We start from the raw sequence: 16317 nt of genomic DNA on the forward strand, positions 1-16317 counted from the left end.
GTAATCGTGAGAAGTGAGATTCGCAAGACAAACTCGTAATTGCGAGAAAAGTCAGAACTGCAATATATAACTAGTAATTGCTAGAGAAGTCAGAATTGCGCAAAAAAGGTCAGAATTGCAAGATATGAATTCATAAATGGCGAGAAGTCAGATTCGCAAGACAAACTCGTAATTGCGAGAAAAGTCAGAATTGCGCTAAAAAAAGATTTGCAAGATATACTCATAATCGTGCGAAAAGTCAGAAATGCAAGATATAAACTCGTTATCGTGCAAAAAGTCAGAATTGCAAGATTTAAACTCGTAATCGTGTGAAAAGTCAGAATTGCAATATATAAACTCGTGCGAAGTCAGAATCGCAAGAAACAAACTTGCAATCGTGCGAAAAGTCAGAAACGGAAAATATAAACTCGTAACAGCGCAAAAAAAGTCACAATTGCAAGATATAAACTCGCAATTGTGAGAATAAAGTCGCAATCGCAAGATATAAACTCGTAATCGCGCAAAAAAGTCACAATTGCAAGATATAAACTCGCAATTGTGAGAATAAAGTCGGAATCGCAAGATATAAACGCGTAATCGCGCAAAAAGACAGAAATTGCACTAAAAAAGTCAGAATCGCTAGATATAAACTGGTAATCGAGTGAGAAGTCATACTTATAAACTTGGAATTGCTAGAAGTAAGAATGTAACTCATGATTTGGACTTTTTCCTCACGATTGCGAGTATTTTTTGCAATTCTGTTTTTTTTTTCTAAACTAGGATTTGCGAAAAGTCAGAAATGTGAGTTATAAACTTGGAATTGTGAGAAATAAAGTCAGAATTTTGAGAATGTGAGAAAAATCCTTAAATTATACCTTTTAAAAAATATATTTTTTAATGATGCGACAGAAACGAGCTTCAATAACAGTCAAGATCCGAACCTGCAAAAGAAAAAGCCCTCAGTAATAAAGAGAACAAACCAAATAACATAACAAAAAATATTTTTACTAAAACTGAACATTTACAGATTTAATTTTCCCAGACAAGTCATACATATTCCACTCCAGCCTAAACACAAACCTTTACACACACACACACACACACGCACGCGTTTAGTTTGGAACACAACAGCGTCAGAGCAGGTTGTCAGATAGGCCATGATTTAGACGGGTTCACCACATGCTTTTAATGAACTCAAGAGTTTCACAGGAAGGAAAAGGTAAAAAAAAAACAAATTCACATCATTTTTGTCCCTGACCAAGAAGCAGCACAATATGTTAACAGCCCCTCTACGCCCCCAACATAAAAATCTACTAACGAAAATGAGCCATCCACCTGGATCCAGTGAAATCCACTGTAATAGACACTGTACTACCCATTCTGACAGGGTCCAGTGTAGTGACCACGCAAGGCATGCTGGGAAGGCCCACGCATCATTTCCTGGCCGGACCCAGAAGCAGAGAGATCATATAGTGGAGCGAACATTAGCTCTGAGCTGAACCAGGAACACACCCCACACTCACCCAAACGGCTGCGGTAGATGCTTTTCAATCTGAATTTTTTTTTTTATTTGTCTGAGAAAGTGTCCTTTAAATGCAAAAGAAGACAGGAGGAGATGTTCCACTTCTCTCACTTGATGCCGCCCTTTCCTTCTTCTAAACTTCAATGTTGTTGCCGGCATAAAGCCTGGTCCATGTTCGGGCTGTAAGAGAGAAAATGACCACATTTAAATCATCTTTCCCTTCTCATTGCGTTATTATAATTATATACACAGATCAGGCACAGCATTATGACCCTAATATTGTGTTGGCCCCCCTTTTGTCGAGGCATGGACTCCACTAGACCCCTGAAGGTGTGCCTCAGGCACCAAGATGTTAGCAGCAGATCCTTTAAGTCCTGTAAGTTATGAGGTTGCAAGATTTCCCAGCAGAACATTGCCCAAAGCATCACTGCCTCCGCCGGCTCGCCATCTTCCCATAGTGCACCTGGTCACTGTACAGGGCTCGACATTAAGTTTGTTCACGTGCTTATTGTCCGAGTAAAAAATTTGCTTGTCCGGAATTTTTTTTTGTGTTGTAAATATAATTTATTCTGAAGCAATATTCTCACCAGTGTTCAATCAGATTTGACATATTTAAATCTGCACATTTGTGATATTTTTACCTTTTATAAAGGGATTTTTTTTCCATAATCTTATTAAATATAGGCTATGCTTCAGCTTTCATTCAATTTTTTTTTTCAATTTGATCTAGAAATAATCTAAGAAGAATAATCTAATAATCTAGAATAAGGCACTATAGGGCTGTTACCAATCAAATTAAATAATTTACACACAAAAAATTACAACTGCATTCAATAATGTGTTATGAATAATATGTTTGAATATACAAAATAAGAAATGTTGGAAAGTAAACTAACAGTAGGTGACCGTCTTAATGAGTGAGTCATTGAGTCATTCATTTAAACGATTCATTCAAACGGATGATTCATTCAAGAATGAGGGAGTCGTTTACGAACAGGTCATTGAATCTTTGATTCAACCTATTCATTCGAACACTGAATCATTCACTGACACACACACTGTTGCTGTGAGATGCGTTATGGTTCTGCTGTGATCTTTGTTTGGAAGTATTTTGCTGCTGAAATCGAACAAATTCAAATATTGATTTATAAACAGTATAAAAAAAATATCAAAACAGTCAATATTGCATCTAAAATGCATAAGTGGCTTAATGTTAATGAAATCTGTGTCATTTTCAGTCGTGATGGTATTCAGGAAAACCACTCTTGGTCGTGTGATGTTGCTTGACTGTAGGCTATCATATGTTATAAATATAAAAACTCCACAATTTGTCATTTTAACCGTGTGTATTAACGGAGCTTCTTTGTATGAGCTGTGCTCATTTGTTGTGATTTCTCCTCGAGAGGCGGCGCAAGCCTCAACAGCACAACATTGTTATGGTCAGTTTATTATACATTATATATCATCCACTATCGATCGCGCATTACACGAAATTAATGCAGAATCATTATTGCATTTTGGTGATTCCCTAGTTATTTTTTTACGTTTTAATCAGGATACTTGTCCGGTCGGGCAAGTCAAGTTCTCTTTCACTTGCCCCTTAAAATAATCCACTTGTCCCGGAAAAGTATTAATGTCAAGCCCTGACTGTGTATTCTGACACCTTTCTATCAGAACCAGCATTAACTTCTTGAGCAGTTTGAGCTCCAGTAGCTTGTCTGTTTGATCACACGGGCCAGCCTTCGCTCCCCACGTGCATCAATGAGCCTCGGCCGCCCATGACCCTGTGGCCGGTTCTCCACTGTTCCTTCCACTTTTGATAGAGACTGACCACTGCAGACCGGGAACATCCCACAAGAGCTGCAGTTTTGGAGATGCTCTGACCCAGTCGTCTAACCGTCACAATCTGGCCCTTGTCAAACTCGCTCAAATCCTCACGCTTGCCCATTTTTCCTGCTTCTAACACATCAACTCTGAGCACAAAATGTTCACTTGCTGCCTAATATAACAGCTGATGGAGAGATCATCACTTGTCATAATGTTATGCCTGATCGGAGATTCTCCAGTACCTGTTTCAATGGCTTGAGCCTCGTTGCTCTTCCACTGTTCAGCTACATCATTGGCCAGCGGGTCATCAGGGTTCGGAGCGCTTAGTAGAGCCTGGATAGAGAGCAGCACTGTGCGGATCTGGAGAGCTGGAGACCACTTATCTACAAGAGAGGACATCAGACATATAATGTTGCGTTCACACCGGACGCAAATAATTTGCACCATTCGCGCAAAGTTGGACGCTTGAACATTTTGAGTTTACTCGCTTCATTCGCGTGTGACATTCACTTCAGAACAGATGTGAATTCGCCTCATGGGCGGGGCTTCTGCCAGCGGCTCGTCTCGTTGAGAAATGGCTGACATGGCTTGTGTTTACACGTCTTTTTTTGTTAAAATCTACTGTTAATGTGTGACAAAACGTAGTTTTATGACTTTTTCAGGCAATAATGTAGTGGTTTAAAGCTCAAATCTGTGGTTTATTTATAAAAAGAGTGCCTATTTGAACATTTGATCTGGCGTTTTAGGAGTTGTGAGCTCCAGTGGATCAGCGGCGCTCAGCGCTCATTAAAGGGTTAGTTCACCCAAAAATGAAAATTCTGTCATTAATGACTTACCCTCATGTCGTTGGACACCCGTCAGACCTCCGTTCATCTTCAGACACGGCCTCATGAAGCTTCAGAGCGTTATGAATCAGTGAGTCGATTCAGCAGTTTGGCGGTTTGACACGCGATCCGAATCATGATTCGACTCACTGATTCATAACGCTTCGAAGCTTCATGAGGCCGTGTTTTGAAATCGTCATCACTATATAAGTCGTTATTTAGGGTTTTTTTGCGCACAAAAACTATTCTCGTCACTCCATAAAGTTATTGTAGAGCCGCTGTAGTGAGATGGACTTTGTAACGACGTCTTTAGTGCCTTTTAAGGGTCTTGAGAGTGAACCGTGCATTGAGCCAATGGAGGCCTTTCAGAGCATCAGATTTACACTAAAATATCTTCATTTGTGTCTGAAGATGAACGGAGGTCTGACGGGTGTCCAACGACATGAGGGGAAGTAATTAATGACAGAATTTTCATTTTTGGGTGAACTAACCCTTTAACCCGGTGAGAGCAGCCTTTCCTCAGCCAGTTCTTCTGCCGCTGGCTCTGATGTCTCTATGGCGTCTCAAATGATAATTCGTCTTGTGTAGATGTAACGGCCGATCTTTGCTCTCATGGATCTATAATTTGTTCCCTGGCAAATCGTTTAGGCTGAGGGCAAAGTGAAGTTTCATTACTTTTTTATTTTTTAGGCTATAACTTTACGTTACCGTTGTAGCCGACTAGCACCGACTTTGAATGTTTGACTGAATTGTTTGCTTTATTTCATGTGTAGCTTATTATACCTTTTACTTATACTTTTGTATTATTGATCAAACATAAACTTGCATTTAACAAAAAGAGACTGGGTTGTGTTTCATGTCATTTAATGTTATCACAGTGATAATCATATTGTCTGAACCAGATATTAATATACAGATTTTCTCCTCATTGTTGTCACTATTAGAGCAAGCTCCTGATTGGTTAACGCGGCGTGCTGTCGTGCCTGAGGTTCTGTAACACTGACTCCAGCGATCCTGAGAGGATTTTCTGTTTGTCAAACTCTCGTTAAGTTACGATTAAAGTCTCAGCTAACATACAAACCGAAATAACCAACTGTTCTCACGTCATGTAGGTCAAAAACACGAAGGTCTACATTTCAGTGCCTCTCCATATTAAACTGGTTATATGTAAATTAATGTAATTTTAGATGTTTAAGGTCTACATTATCTGACTCCTATTCTGATGGGTATTATAGTCTACAGGTGGTGAAAGGAAGAGCTCGCACGCAGTTTATCAGAGTTGTTTTGCAGATACAAAGTTGACCAGTTATTAACTTCACCCCCGAAAAGTCATAAGCTCAGTGTGTATGTTTGTTTACTGTTAGCGTTTTTGTGTAATTTGCTGTGTGTGTTAACGGTAATGCAACGGAGAGAGATAGTTTGTGAATGAGACGTTAATGCGCACTTCTTATGCGTTGTTTGTTCAGCTCTTACGATGATTTTTTTGGAGTGAAAAAGGACATAATAAACCATCAGTAAAGTTTGTCCATCATTCAGACGGGATATACGCTACAATCTGTGTCCAAAAACATCTTAGGATTGGGTTTTCACCCTGACAGCTGTCATTGTAAGATATAGCAACTCCGTTTGTTTGTCCGAGTTAGCAACAGTAACTAAGGGGGGCGGGGCTTACCCGATAGGTCAATTCGCCTCATTCACGCCGCAGAATGTCTATTTGCGTCTCTGCATTGACTTAACATGCAAGTCATTCGCGTCAGATCTTAGCAATTAAAAGGCCTTTTAGTATAATTGTACAAACATCCTCCTTCAGCTTGATGCTGTGAAATCTGATTTTCTGATCACAAGTATAACTTTATATTGTTATCTGAAGCGGCTTCGGTCTAAATCTGCTAGACTCAAATATGATCATCAGGCTTTTGATTTGTAGATGAAGCACCTTTCAGGATGTCCAGACAGATCCTCCCCAGCTTGTCCACATTGGGGTGGTAGATTTTGGTCATGAATCGGACCTTCGGAGCAGCCATGGGATATTCCTCCGGGAGGAACAGCTCCAGTTTGAACGTCCCACCCTCGAAGGGCGAATCCTGCGGGCCAGCGATGACCACGTGGAAATATCGAGCGTTCCCCTCATCAGGCTCCGCTTTGATTCCCGGCACAGGCTCGGCCAACAGGCGCTGCGTCTCCTGCAGGGACACACGCACACGTGAAAAGACACGGGAAGGTCCGAATGCATGACCTTAATATCTGCCCAATGCATGAATGTAGATGTAAAAACACAGATAAAGCTGCTGCACCTTCATTGGGTTTCAGCTGCCTGGAAACAAAGTGAATTTAGAAAGTACTGTGATGCTACAATCAGCCATTTTGAAATAAAAACTGGATTTGATAAAGTTTGTCCGTGTAACGGCGATTAGGAGCACGTCAACTATATCCTGGCTAACAATTCTTGGTTCCCAGAACGTTCTCGTTTAAGGTTTGTTTTTGGTTAGCCAGGAAAGTTTTCTTAACGGAAATAGATAATTAGTTTTTGGTTTGTAGAGCGTTATTGTAACGTTACCCTAACATTGCTCTAACGTTATTCTAACATTCGCAGAACATTAGTTTTTGGTTCCCAGAATGTCATTTAAGGTTAGCCAGGAACGTTTTCTTAACAAAAATAGAACGTTAGTTTTTGGTTTGTAGAATGTTATTATAACGTTACCTTAACATTGCTATAATGCGATTCTAACGTTCCCAGAACATTCGTTTTTGGTTCCCAGAAAGTCATTTTAGTTTTGTTAACGGAAATAGAACGTTAGTTTTTGGTTTGTATACAAAAAAATAACGTTCTGGGAACCAAAAACGAATGTTCTGGGAACGTTAGAATAACATTAGAGCAATAATAGGGGAACGTTAAGGTAATGTTACAATAACGTTCTACGAACCAAAAACTAACGTTCTATTTCCGTTAATAAAACTAAAATGACATTCTGGGAACCAAAAACGAATGTTCTGGGAACGTTAGAATAACATTAGAGCAATAATAGGGGAACGTTAAGGTAATGTTACAATAACGTTCTACGAACCAAAAACTAACGTTCTATTTCCGTTAATAAAACTAAAATGACATTCTGGGAACCAAAAACGAATGTTCTGGGAACGTTAGAATAGCATTATGGCAACGTTAAGGTAACGTTATAATAACGCTCTACAAACCAAAAACTAATTATCTATTTCCGTTAAGAAAACTTTCCTGGCATACCAAAAATCAAACCTTAAACAAGAACGTTCTGGGAACTAATGTTCTGGGAACCAGCGATGACCACGTGGAAATATCGAGCGTTAATCTAACGTTACCTTAAGATTCCCCTAACATTATTCTAACATTGCTCTAATGTTATTCTAACGTTCCCAGAACGTTCTTGTTTAAGGTTTGATTTTTGGTTAGCCAGTAAAGTTCTCTTAACGGAAATAGAACGTTAGTTTTTGGTTTGTAGAACGTTTTTGTAACGTTCCCCTAACATTGCTCTAATGTTATTTAATCTGTCATGTTGCGCCACGTTATCGACCAGGCAGAACAATCCTTCCAACCACTATAGATAGATTCTCAAATACCTTACCTGATCTGGCTCAGCTGCTAAGTGAACCCAAACAAACAGATGAACTAGAGGAAATGGCTAGCAGTATGAGCACCATTTTATCTAGCACATTAGAAATTGTTGCACCAATTAGATTAAAAAAGGTTAGAGAGAAAACTAAAGCACCATGGTACAACAGTGCTACACATGTTATCAAGAGAGAAACTCGTAACTTAGAGCGTAAATGGAAACATACTAATTTAGAGGTCTTTAGAATCGCATGGAAAGAAAGTATGTCACGTTATAAAAAGGCCCTAAAAGCAGCCAGGGCTGAGCATCTCCGCAAACTAATAGAAAATAACCAAAATAACCCAAGGTTTTTATTTAACACTGTGGCTAGACTAACAAATAAACAAGCATCGCCTGAACAAAATATTCCGTTACAGTTTAGTAGTAATGCTTTTATGAACTTCTTCGCTGACAAAATAGAAAGCATCAGAAACAAAATTGTAAATGTACAATCATTAATGATGTCTTATGATTCAACCGCAATTATCGCCCCTCAAGAACTACTACACCGCTTTACAACTATAGGACAGGAAGAGCTAAATAAACTTATCATTGCATCTAAACCAACAACATGTTTATTAGATCCAATACCCACTAAACTACTGAAAGAGTTGTTACCTGTAGTGGAAGAGCCTCTTCTCAATATTATTAACTCGTCTTTATCTTTAGGTCATGTTCCAAGAATATTCAAGTTGGCAGTCATAAAGCCTCTCATTAAGAAGCCACAATTAGATCATAATAACCTGGCAAATTACAGACCAATATCAAATCTTCCATTCATGTCTAAAATACTAGAAAAAGTTGTGTCCGCTCAATTGTGCTCTTTCTTGCAAGAAAATGATATCTATGAAAAATTTCAATCAGGATTCAGGCAGCATCATAGCACAGAAACTGCACTCGTTAAAATCACAAATGATTTACTTCTAGCTTCTGACCAAGGCTGTATCTCAATACTAGTTCTACTCGATCTTAGTGCTGCGTTCGATACTATAGATCATAAAATACTCTTAGATCGACTTCAAAATTACACTGGTGTTCAGGGACAGGCATTAAACTGGTTTAGATCGTATTTATCAGACCGCTACCATTTTGTCTGTCTAAATGGGGAAAAATCAAAGATAACATCAGTAGACTATGGGGTGCCGCAAGGATCCGTGCTAGGCCCTCTGCTATTCTCAATATATATGCTGCCACTTGGTAATATTATAAGAAAACATGGAATTAATTTCCACTGTTATGCTGATGACACTCAATTATATATTTCATCACGACCAGATGAAAACGCTAAATTATCTAAACTGACAGCGTGTGTTGATGATATTAAACACTGGATGACGTGTAATTTTCTGCTATTAAATTCAGATAAAACGGAGGTATTACTTATTGGTCCAAAAAATTGCCCACAAAACTTCTCACAATACAACTTTAACTTGGAAGGATGTCCTGTCGCTTTATCCACTACAGTAAAAGACCTGGGTGTTATATTAGACCGCAACTTATCTTTCGAAAGTCATATTTCATATGTTACAAAAACGGCATTTTTCCACCTTAGAAACATTGCCAAGCTACGTAACATGCTATCTATTTCTGATGCAGAAAAGTTAGTTCATGCATTCATGACCTCGAGACTAGATTACTGTAATGCTTTATTAGCTGGTTGTCCTGCATCATCAATAAACAAGCTACAGTTAGTCCAAAACGCAGCTGCTAGAGTGCTTACTAGGTCAAGAAAATATGATCATATAACACCAATTTTATCATCTCTACACTGGTTACCTATTAAGTTCCGTATCAATTACAAAGTATTGCTACTGACCTATAAAGCCCTAAATGGGTTAGCTCCAGTGTATTTAACTGATCTTTTATCGCCCTACAATCCATCGCGCTCTTTAAGATCACTAAACTCGAGGCTTCTGGTCATTCCTAGGATATCTAAGTCCACTAAAGGAGGGAGGGCTTTTTCACATTTAGCTCCTAAACTCTGGAATAGTCTTCCGGATATTGTTCGAGGTTCAGACACGCTGTCCCAGTTTAAAACTAGATTAAAGACGCATCTCTTTAGCCAAGCATTCACATTATAATTAAGTTTTATACTACAGTTAAATCGCACCAACAGCATTAATATTCTGAACAGCAGCTATGCTAATTATTTCCCATCTGCTTTTCTGTTGTTATCTCGGGACACTAGTCCTGAGGTAAATAGTTCATCAGCTCCAGTTTGTATCCAGCCTCTCATGGAGACTTCAGATGCCCCTGTGATGAGACGACTCGACGCCTGTGAAGAGACGACTCAACGCCAGCGTTGTTATGGCCTAAAATAATACATGATTGATTAACTTATCCTAACATTTTTTCTTTAACATTCTCTTTTCTAACATTTTTCAATGTACATTTATGAAATGCACTTTCTGTGAAGCTGCTTTGAAACAATGTGTATTGTGAAAAGCGCTATACAAATAAATTTGAATTGAATTGAATTGAATTTTAACATTCCCAGAACGTTCGTTTTTGGTTCCGAGAACGTTCTTGTTTATGGTTTGATTTTTGGTTAGCCAGGAACGTTTTCTTAACGGAAATAGATAATTAGTTTTTGGTTTGTAGAGCATTATTCTAACGTTACCTTAACGTTCTCCTAACATTACTCTAATGTTATTCTAACATTCCCCAGAACATTCGTTTTTGGTTAGCCAGGAACGTTTTCTTAACGGAAATAGAAATGTTGTTTTTGGTTTGTAGAACGTTATTATAACGTTACATTAACGTTCCCCTAACATTCCCAGAACGTTCTTGTTTACGGTTTGATTTTTGGTTAGCCAGGAACGTTTTCTTAACATAAATAGAACGTTAGTTTTTGGTTTGTTACTTTAATGTTCCCCTATCGTTATTCCCCCTAACCTCTTTAACTCTGATATCATTATCCCGCTGTACGTCAGTAATCATCCAGCGACCCAGTATAGTATAAGTGGAATGAAAGATGGACGTAAAGACTGTTTGGATGTAAATCGTGAATACTTTCTGTGTTTTGGGCACAACTTAAAGGGTTAGTTCACCCAAAAATGAAAATTCTGTCATTAATTACTCACCCTCATGTCGTTGGACACCCGTAAGACCTCCGTTCATATTCGGAACACAAATGAAGATATTTTAGTTGAAAGCTGATGGCAGAGAAAGGCTTCACACAGGCCTCCATTGGCATTCAGTACATTGACACTTCCAAGATCCATGAAAGGCACTTAAAACGTCGTTACAAAGTCTATCTCACCACAGTGGCTCTACAATAATCATACAATGCGACGACAATAGTTTTTGTGCGCAAAAAAAAATCTAAATAACACCTTTATCCAGCTTGTTCTCGACTTCCGTGTGTGCCTCCACGACGCATGCGCGAGAATATGACGCAGATCCGGCGTTCGGACACATGACCCACAAGCGATTTGTTTACGAGCAGAGGAAGACGCGCGTGTCTAAGCTGTTGGATTCTACATTGATCTGCTTTAGGTCTCGGCGTAGTTCTCAAAATGGGGCTAAAGTGTGCATTTCATGGAATCCCGAGCCCCGGCGCTACGTCATATTCTCGCGCATGCGTCGTGGAGACACACGCGGAAGGCAATAACAAGCTGGATAAAGGTGTTCTTTTGATTTTTTTTTTGCGCACAAAAACTATTGTCGTCGCATTGTATGATTATTGTAGAGCCACTGTGGTGAGATAGACTTTGTAACGACGTTTTAAGTGCCTTTCATGTATCTTGGAAGTGTCAATGTACTGAATGCCAATGGAGGCCTGTGTGAAGCCTTTCTCAGCATCAGCTTTACACTAAAATATCTTCATTTGTGTTCCGAATATGAACGGAGGTCTTACGGGTGTCGAACGACATGAGGGTGAGTAATTAATGACAGAATTTTCATTTTTGGGTGAACTAACCCTTTAACTATTCACACTAAATATTTGATGTATAGCTGTCTTTTAGTGTGTTATAATTAGGGTTGGGCATCGAGAACCGGTTCCAACTTGGAACCGTTTAAAAAATAACGATGCCATTGGAATCGTTTAGAAATTTTGTTTTCGATTCCGATCATCGGTTCCAAACGCGCAAGTTTTCGGAAGTGCTTGCCGCGCCCGTTTGTTCTGTTGCAGCCATGGAGCACGGTAAGTGGCGCTCAAAAGTGTGGCTTTATTTCACAAAAAAAAAAAAAACCTGGGTCGGCACAGTGCAACACATGACAAACTTATTTCTTGCACGGGAGGATGCACTACAAATATGTGGTGTAGCTATAAATTAACGAGTGTAGCGTGTTTGAAATGCTGCGCAGGTCCTCCTCGGGCAACCCTGCGCTAACCAACGTTATTAACGGGATAGTTCACCCTGAAATGAAAATAAAGCCTTCTTTTACTTACCCTGATGTTGTCCCAGTGCCCTATGTCCTATGACATTTAAAATACTGTTCCTGCACGCGCTCCTTCCTATTATGGCAGTGAATGGCGATCAGCTAAAACATTACAAAAAGTAAACAAATGTATCACGCAACGATACAGGGAGACGCGCGCCATATGGAAAGTGTTCAGTGGGCACACTATAGGTTTTGCGAGAAAGAAACCGTATTATTCAGTCAAAACACTGAGCTCGGCCGTTATTCTGAGCGCGCTCCTCTGTGTAAGTTACACTATGAGCCGTCAGCAGCCCCCGGCGCTCATGCCTACTATAATAACTCGCACTGTTGTCATTGCACCCACGATAAGCACACACACACACACACGCGCGCGCGCGCGCGCACCATTTTGAGAAATCAAGCTCAATAGAAAAAAACGCGATTCTCGTCTTTTCTATAACGTATATGATAAGAAATAATACTAATAATATAACCTCTTTAAGTGAATATTGTGTACCGGTTGTCATGACAATATTGCACGAGGCTACTGCGGCTTGGAGTGCGCACACACTGGAACGCGCATTTGAACAACAGCTGGGTGAGTAAAAGATGGCTTTTTTTTCATTTCAGGGTGAACTAACATTATCCCACCTCATCATAATCAGGTAAGTGATTGTAGTGTAAACCCCTTGACCAAATTGCGAATTGTGGTGAACAACAACGTTACTGAAATTATTTTTCCCCCTCGTAGATAAATGTAGCTATACGCAAATTGCCCACGCTAGTAGCAGTCCTAATGACTGCTGTTAATGCTATTGTTAAACCGGGACTCGGTGTGGAACTCCATTCACCTTTGCAGCAAAGCAAGTGAAAATGCCAGCGGAGAAAGTCCCAAAACTAAAACTCATTATTGAATCAAAATACAATTTTCCTCTGTGAAATGAGCCTGTGACATGTTGTGACTCCACCCCTCAAAGAATCGGAATCGAGAATCGAAAAGAACCGTAATCGAAACTAAGAATCGGAATCGGAATCAGAATCGTTCAAATCAAAACGATGCCCAACCCTAGTTATAATCCTTTAAAGGTGCAGTGTGTACGTTTTTTCAGCATCTAGTGGTGAAGTTGTGAATTGCGACCGCTCACCCCTCCCTTTCGGAGCACATAGAGAAGCTACGGTGGCTGACACAGGACAAAGATGTCATCATCTGAGGCAGCAGAGAGTAGCTAGCACTCTGTAGAGAAGTTTGTCCGCTTAGGGCTACCGTAGAAACATGGCGGCGCAAAATGGCGGCTTCACCGTACCCGCGGTGTGCGTGTGTGTAAATAGAAACGGCTCATTCGAAGATAATAAAAGCATAACGGTCTTATGTATATTATATTGCATATCAGTCAATAGATCCTCATAAATATAACACACTGCACCTTTAAAGAAAAACAAACCCCAAAATGACACATCAAAACTGCGGTTGGTATCTTTGAACACCAGTCAGACTAAGTGGGCGGTTCTTGGCTAGAATAGACTTGCTGACAATCAAAAATGTGGCAATTAGGAAGGTATAAAGAAAAGAAAAACACAAAGAGCGATGAACTAATCTCCATGTGCTTCATTCCCCATTTGCATGTAAACTCTCATTGCTCCATAGAACACAATATCCCACATGCAGTCAACACTAACACAGATAACTATAACTAACACAGATTTCTATAGTGTTTCCCGAGATCTGCATCTGTAAACATGTTCATGTGTCACGCAGAGGCTTTAAACACACCCAGAATCTCTCATCTGACAGGAGCATCGCGGCTCGCACAGTTTACTGGCTCCGTAACGCGCCACAAATAGATCACGACATTGCGCCATGTTGCTCTTTCTAATGAAGGTTAATTTCGCATATTTTATAAAACGTGCCTGTATTTAAAAAAAAAAAAAAAAAAGGAGTGAGCGCGCGGGAGCCACCCTGCAGCAGCGCGAGCTTGGGCCATCAGCAGCACGTGCCGCTTTCCCTTGTTTTTAACGCATCGCTTTCACCGCGCGTACACATACCGCAACGGAACGCACACAATAAACATTATGAGAGGTGTACCTTAATAATCCTGCGGGGCAATCCAGCCATCTTGTTTTATTAATGCGGTTTGCACCGTGGCCCGCTCCCTACTCCTCGCGTTGGGGTTGACAGCGCATGCGCGCAAGTCTTCCGGTAAACCCGTCATCATCCGCTCCTCCGACGGGCGTTCTGGGAAATGTAGTTTTCTGGGAAATGCGCGTTGTCTACTGTTTATTTTTTTAGTAGTGTGTGTGTTTCGAATTGTGTACATTGTATTGTATTCTTCCTCGTTTTTTTCTTAGATTTTAATTAATGCTGTAAAATCAATTAATCGCATCTAAAATAAAAGTTTGTGCTTACTAATATGTGTGTGTGTATAATTATATATATTTGACTACACATACATTGATGTATATATGCAAGAAATATTGGCATGTGTATATAAATATAAATATTTTATATATAAATAACAAATTTTTTAATATTTACATGCATGCACTCTAAAAAAAATGCAATTGGGTTGTTTTTAACCCAGCATCTTTTAGAGTGTGTGTGTGTGTGTGTGTGTGTGTTTATATCGGGGTTTCGGCAGGTTTCACCAAATCAAATTTAAGACTTTTTAAGACCATTATGAATTAAATTTAAGACCTATAAATGAAATGTAGTCACAAAATTGAACTTAATTAGAATTTTATTCAAATTGAACGAATCGATAAACTTGTATCGATAAACTTGCACTTCCCCATAGCTCAATCCCACCAGGTTTTTTTGGGGGGTGATTTTTGAGATCAAAATGGCTGAATTTGTGCTGTTTTTTTCATAATTAGGATACCACATTTACTGTATTATGTAAGATTCACAATAGTCACACATGACAATATAAACAAAATGCATAATTCTTGTTTATTTTGGTATCTTGCCATTATTTTGCAGTGAAATTACGAATTATGCACAATCTCAAAAAATGCATTGTAGATTTTTCGTTGTATTTAGTAATCGCGGAAATGCGAAAAACTGGAGGACTATTATCTGAAGAACAAGAGACTCCCGCCAATAACACGAAAGCTGATTGGCTGAAATATAAGATGCATGTTGGTCTCATTTGTAGTTGTAATACAGCAAATTATATTTGGACTAGCGAAAGAAAGAACTACAATACCCAGAATAATAATAAAAAAAACATTCTATAGCGCTGCGGGAGCATTTCAGTGAGCATTAGAGGTTGCGTTACATGGACGTAGGAAAATTAAGACCTGTTTATATACATCAACGAATTTAGATTTTGAAATTCTAGACTTTTTTAGAAGTCCGCAGAAACCCTGTATATATTCATAATAATTATACACAGCACACACACATATGTAAACACAAACTTTTATTTTGGATGCGATTAAAGGTGCACTATGTAAGATTTTTTCAGTAAAATATCTAAAAGCCACTAGGCCAGTGTTATATATTTTGTTCAGTTGAGTACTTACAATATCTCAAATGTTTCCAACTATTTGTAAATAGTGAGATGCTCTTTGACCCGAGGAACCGGGACGTGGCCTGTCGATGACATCATATCCGCGTTAGTTTGCGGTTTTATTCTGCAGAAACGCTTTACTCTCACTGCAGTGTGAACAAGTGTCATAGCAGCGGCTGAGAGAACACACAGAGTAACGCCATCCCATCATCAACACACTCAGATGTGTGTAATATGATCAGCAGAGCTGCGTTACCTCACACTCATGAGCGGAAGTGGCGCCGGCGACTGTGGCATAATAAAAGTCCCGCTGCTCGCGGTGGACCGGCGCGATCATAGATATATACATAGATTCCTCATTAGTGCCTGCGCGGATCGGTCGAATGAGGCATCTACATATTAGATTAGATTAGACCTAAACTGCATTTCGTTGCCTTGTACTTGTACTTGTGTAATGACAATAAAGTTGAATCTAATCTAATCTAATCTAATATATATATATCTTTGATCGCGCCAGTATTTTGACCTTATTCGCCGGAAGTTATGGCACTGGGAATACTAGATGACATTCGTCTGATAAGAGGTAACAAAATAACAAATACTGTTGGGTTTCTCGCAGAAACCGATGGTTTCGTGTCTTAAGACGTCAATGTGTCGCCACG

At 39.4% G+C, this 16317-nt stretch overlaps 1 protein-coding gene across 1 annotated transcript; it reads right to left on the bottom strand.

The window, feature by feature from the left end:
- Positions 1 to 750: 750 nt before the first annotated feature.
- On the bottom strand, positions 751 to 14357 carry ube2nb (ubiquitin-conjugating enzyme E2Nb). Its single transcript, XM_079817032.1, has 4 exons — positions 14230 to 14357; positions 6089 to 6335; positions 3571 to 3711; positions 751 to 1681 (listed from the first exon to the last, which is right to left on the bottom strand). Exons 1-4 carry the CDS (start codon positions 14257 to 14259, stop codon positions 1635 to 1637), a joined length of 465 nt encoding a protein of 154 aa, XP_079673158.1. The 5' UTR covers positions 14260 to 14357; the 3' UTR covers positions 751 to 1634.
- Between the last annotated feature and the right edge of the window lie 1960 nt (positions 14358 to 16317).

Source organism: Gobio gobio (genome assembly GCF_949357685.1).
Source record: "Gobio gobio genome assembly, chromosome: 5".
Taxonomy (NCBI): Eukaryota; Metazoa; Chordata; class Actinopteri; order Cypriniformes; family Gobionidae; genus Gobio; species Gobio gobio.